This window comes from Arachis ipaensis, chromosome B06, assembly GCF_000816755.2.
Source record: "Arachis ipaensis cultivar K30076 chromosome B06, Araip1.1, whole genome shotgun sequence".
NCBI lineage: Eukaryota > Viridiplantae > Streptophyta > Magnoliopsida > Fabales > Fabaceae > Arachis > Arachis ipaensis.
In genome coordinates this window covers 5756152-5761792 of record NC_029790.2, presented here as the reverse complement: position 1 = coordinate 5761792, position 5641 = coordinate 5756152, and the positions used below count along the sequence as shown (strand labels likewise).

Genomic DNA, 5641 nt, shown 5'->3' with positions numbered 1-5641 from the left:
TTACATAGCTTTTCAACAAGGGCTTCCATTTGTCGATCCTGGAGTGATGAATTTTAGAAGAAAAGACGTTAGGCTGAAACCACAGGAAAAAATAAATATTTAAAAAAAAATTGAAGTTTCAACACTAGATGAGATGTACCTTCTTGATGGAAGTTATCAAATATTGCATGATATTGCAAAAAGAATCCTTGCTCAGATTCTGATTGGACAATTTGCTAAGTATATCTGGAAGTAAATTATATACTGGATTGCTTCCTGTTATCACAAGTGGAATACAAAGTTGTAAACTTTTCCATTTAAGAAATATTGCACATAAAAATACAAACGTTGATGCAAATACAGGAAGACTAAACAAATAAAAGATAATTTTAAATAAGGTAAAAACCTTTCTTAGACAGTTCATTGAAAAATAGCTTTGCTAGGCTTGAAATCCTCTCATCATCATCTTCTAATCTCACAGCCATTTCATTGATGTAACCTTTCACCTGAAAAAAAAATGGGCTTCCTTAACATCAATGTGTAAACCATTGGAAGATTAAAAGACTGCAGTTATGCAAACATCTACCTTCATCATATCATTTAGTATAAGATGTGAAAGCACCAGAACAGCATTCTTCCTGACAGATACAGAAGGATCCCGTAAGCGGGCATACATCATCTCTGTCCATGGTTCTAACAGATTTGGAAACCGAACTGCTAAATCTCCTAATGCAATAGTACAATTAGAGCGAACAATTTCAGACTGCGAGCTCTCCACAACTGTGAAGAGGAGTTGGAGATTTGCATTACTGAAAATAAAACACATAATACTACAGTCAATTCATTGTAAGGGATATCTAAGTGGGGGGAAAGATGAGGAATGATTTAACAAAGATCTCACCAGAAATCTGCATCTATAATCATCATTCTACACAATGCCAGCATAGCTGATGCCTGTAATTCTGGATACTGAATATATAGGAAAAGCAAATTTGTTAGACAATTATTCAGGAAAAATTAGAAAAAAAATTATGAAGAAAAGAAAAATAGTTTTCTGCTTTATAATGTATAAAAACTCTAGAGAACACACATCTCTACATTTCAGTAAGGAAAGCTGAATGCATATCTACGCATTCATAAAATAGAATGCGAAATGCAAGACACTTAGAGCTGAATATCAGGCTAATCACCTTCTGCATTAGCCCAAAATTTCTACAAAGCTTTGACAAAAATGTTGCACACACTCCAATCAAATTCTTTTCATTTGAGCCACCTGATATTATTTCTTTCTCTGCTTTCTCGAACAAGGCATCAAGAGCAGCATCCTCAGAGGCAGTAAATCCTAGTTCCGCATTTATATCATTATCCTGCAGCAATTAGAGCATGACTGAAAATGCTATGTACAAGATAAATAGTTAAAGCTGTCAAGATTCGCATAAAATTTCTCAGAAAGATCAATTATACCTTCTGAGTACCAGTCAATGTGCCATTATTGACTATTGTCTCATTCTCAGAGTCCTTTCTCCCATTCATTCTCTTCTGCTTCTGGATTTTACGGGCACAAGATTCAATATACACTAGTTGATTCATGGCTGTATGGCTTATGACAAATAAACATCTTTCAAGTTTTGCTACTTGAACTGTGGTGAGTATGCCAGTATTACTAATCTCAGTATCACTCTGCACATCACTCCCACCATCGTTGAATACAGAACTAACAGATTTTTTAACAAAATTAGCTGCCATTGTTTCTGGGGTTGGATGGATTGAATATATAGCAGCTATTGCTTTGTCAGCAGCAGCATACCAAATGTTACTTGGAAGCCAATAACCAGTGATTAAACTTTCTAGAATACCAAATATCCGAGCATGATTAGAGACCAACAGCTTTTTCTTGTCATCATCAGACAATCTCTGGATAGCAAGACATGCTGTCCGAGCAAGCAAAGGATCAACTTTAGCCCAACGACCAAACCCAATATCAATTATGTCCACCAAATGTGAGCTCAATACAACATCTGATTTCTTTGCAACCATGCAAAGGACAGATAGAGCGCCTCGACTTTGCTCTGCAGTGGTTCCATCAACATTGAAGCAAAAGAAATCCCAGAGAGCTGATATCTAAATTGGCAAAGAAATGATGAGAAAATCAAATTATTGATGAAAACAAAACAAAAATATGTTAATTCAACACAAGTCATAGCTAAATTTGATAACATGGATAAAAAAATTAACAAATAAAACGTAAAGCCTTCTTTCTATGTAAGTTTAAAAATTATGAAATGCTTACAAAATCTTTAGAGAGTAAAAAATTTATAGTATATATAGATATTGACATCACAACATTTTATCCAAAAATAAATGTTGAAATAACTGCAATATGATAATTTTTAATCAGTTATATTTGAACAAATCAAGTCCAGAGATTTTGTTACCTCATCACAAAACCCCAGAAAGATATTTCAAAACATACAATTTGTCAACCTATAACATTAACCTTGTTTCCTTAAGGCTGAGCCAAGTCATATTTCTAGAGTATAAAACATACAGCAGAAGTCAAATCAAATAATGTAAAACAGCAAAATATCCAACAATGATAACGAACATACAGTGTTCAAAGATATATCACCCTTAGAGACCAGGGCCCCAACTATACACTCAAGAGCTGCTAGATCTCCGATATTGGAATCAATAGCAAGATTAAAGAGGTTCTTGGCAGTTTCAACAGGGTTCTTCCTGATATATATTGTTTGGAAAGCATTCTCCACAGCTTCATAGATGGATTTGTCTTGAGAAAATACCTGCAACAAAAATCACGAGAAAATTAGTGTTGGGCAAATAAAAAATTACATAGAACATGAGTAGATTGACCAAAAACATGGAAGAAATAATTGTCCAGATCTTGCATACTCCTATATTTTCAGGTTCAAAAGATTATGGGCTAACCAGTGGCAACATTTTTCGAAGGCATTCCTCTGATCCATCAATTTGAAACTGTTTGCACCTCATCAACAAGAGAATTGTGTTCTCAACATCAGTAGCAGAAGAAGAAGCCATCAGTTGGACTAATGTTGGCATTACAGCACCTATGCATTTAGAGAAACTTAGTCCAGCCTCAAGCGACGCAACCAAGGCCCTCGTCTGCTCCAAGCTCCCAACATCTGGAAGATTACTGTCCTGCAGAGTCGCTTCTTTCTGGGACATGCAAGTATCAGTTAAACTATCTTGATATTCCGTTGCAACAGCTTCAGAATTTAAATTGTCCAATCCACCATCACCATTGCATTTAACATCCTCAGCTGATAAATCACCAGGTACATCTTCTGTAGGCATGTCTGGTTCAAGCTCTTTTATCTTCTTCTTATACTGTTCTAAGGTTGCTTCAAATGAAGATATTCGAAGCTGTGGACCAAAAGGGTTGTGTTGCAGCATATTAATTAGTAGATTTAAAGCATATTTTCTGACAATTGCACTCTTGTCCTCCAATCTTCCAGCAGCAACTTCTGCAACTTCATTCCACAGACCAATTGAAATAGAATGTTCTTCACATAATTCTGACCACACCTGAAGAACTCGGCTTCTTGTATAAGCTGAAACATCTCTACAACGTTCAAGCAAAATTTCCAACATAGCCTGCTTAGTACGCAGATGAATGGATCTAGAGCTCACATCACCTTCAACATTCTTGAATGCCTTCATTATTAGCTTCCCTAGCACACTAACCAGGGCATTTCTGATCTTATAGGACTCCCCACCAAAGTGAGGAACAAGAATGCCAATGTTAGTGGAAACCAATTTTGGAAGTCGGTCAGCAAGCTCTACAAGAAAGTGCCCAACATTCTCTGCCCCAACAGTATCCTTTACATAATCTTTCGGATTAGTCCTTCCAATATCTCTGATAAGAGAGGTGGCCAGGGTTGCATCTCCATACTTCTTCTCCGCACCAGCAATTGCATCAGCAATGTGCGTGACAACAAAATCAAATTTGTGAATCATATGCATGATGGATGCACACGACTGTTCCACATAATGGTACTTCGTGGAACAAGATCCAACCATGGAACAGAGAGCATCTTTTACATCGGAGTCTTTTAAGAGTGCCACATTCTCAAACAAAGAGAATACATTCCTATGATAAACAAATGTCAAATGAGATATATCTGCCTAAAGATTGTCTACAAGAAGATCAAAAAATATTTTCAACCTAAACACTCTACAAAAGAGGATAGGTGTACATCTATAGTACACAACTACCAAAGTACCAAACCAGAAAGGAAAGATGACTTACTTGGAAATAAAAGAAAGAAAACTTTCATCAGGGTCCGACGAACCAAAAATCATTTCAAGGTTGATCTCCAACGAGTTAGCAATAAGACCAAGTATTCTACCCCTTTGTACCTCCCAATCCCATGAATTCACAGCATGTTTCTTCTTGGCACCTGTTCCCACCTGAACTGACTCAAAAAAGCTTCAAATTCAATCAACACTCGCTCAAAAACAAAAATTAAAGAGATAAAAAAAACCAATGCATCACTCATAGTTCACCCAAAAGATGTATAGAAAAAGCAAAGCAATAACCTTGGAGCTGTTCCCGGAACTGCTTTTGTTTGACTCTTCAGCAAGAACAATGCTGAAAAGGAAGAACATATATATTTTGAAAGCATTACGATGAGAAGCAAGGCGATCCAGCACTGGAATTTCATCTTCGTGGCCTTGAGAAGCCCTTGAGAGGGAATCAACATTGGGGAGAAGCACACTGAAATTTGAGCGTAGAGTTTCCACGAGATTGAATTTACAAGATGGGGGAAGACTAGCATAGTCTCGAATCAGCGAGTAGACACGATCAAAAACATCCTGGTCTTCCACGCAGAAAAGTTCCCTGTCGGAGAGATCAAAGGACACACCTGTTCGCAAGCCCACACGCAAAATTACATAAACAGGATCTTTGATAATTCTTCATCAATCAGCGATATCTCTTCCCCAAATTGCATATTTGCAAAAAAGCACATTCGAACAATGAAACCTATTTTTCTAGTAAAAGCTTCGCCAATTTGAACAATTCAAGCATAGCAAAAAATTATAAAGAGAGGTCTTGAATTATACACAGTTAATTGAAAAAAATGGGGAAGAATGAAACTTGTAGCTTCAAATCTCTAAGAAAAGCTTCATCAAGTTGAGAATTCAAGTATAACACCAAAAATAAAAGGAAATAGTGATGGGGAGTGTGAAAGGTGATACCTTTGACGAACTCTTCAAGTTGGGAGGAGCGAATAGAAGAGATTTGGTGAGGGTTCTGAGCGTAGAGACGGTTGGAATCTTGGGGCTCTTGCTCGAGCTCTGAGAGAGAGCGAGGGAACACGAAGTAAGGAGCCATTGAAGAAGAAGAAAGAAGTGAAGCGTGTATAAATGAAGTGTTGAGTTTTGTTCTGAAACTCTGAAATTTGAAAATGGAAGTGAAGCGTTCAAAAGCGGGAATACCTTAGAAACGTGATGTACCATTATTTTTAGCCATCTAGGTTTATTTAACACAAAATGAGGTGCTAATTCTTTTAAAAACCAGAGACATCTCTTTATAATTTTTTATCAAACTAAATCTAAAATATATATCCATAGACATTTCAAATGTTCGTAACAAAAAATTTAAGTATTATTTAATGATTAT

General features: G+C 36.4%; 1 protein-coding gene across 1 annotated transcript in view; it reads right to left on the bottom strand.

Moving 5' to 3' along the window:
• The window catches only part of LOC107645541 (condensin complex subunit 1), a 7777-nt gene extending 2282 nt beyond the window's left edge, over positions 1-5495 (bottom strand). The window contains exons 1-12 of the mRNA XM_021105402.1: positions 5218-5495; positions 4558-4883; positions 4268-4428; positions 2926-4108; positions 2589-2780; positions 1444-2100; positions 1170-1346; positions 881-948; positions 566-788; positions 386-485; positions 140-255; positions 1-38 (exon numbers count right to left, since the gene is read on the bottom strand). Of these exons, the coding sequence (XP_020961061.1) occupies positions 1-38; positions 140-255; positions 386-485; positions 566-788; positions 881-948; positions 1170-1346; positions 1444-2100; positions 2589-2780; positions 2926-4108; positions 4268-4428; positions 4558-4883; positions 5218-5353 (3377 nt within the window). The 5' untranslated portion in view covers positions 5354-5495. The remainder of the gene's footprint in view (positions 39-139; positions 256-385; positions 486-565; positions 789-880; positions 949-1169; positions 1347-1443; positions 2101-2588; positions 2781-2925; positions 4109-4267; positions 4429-4557; positions 4884-5217) is intronic.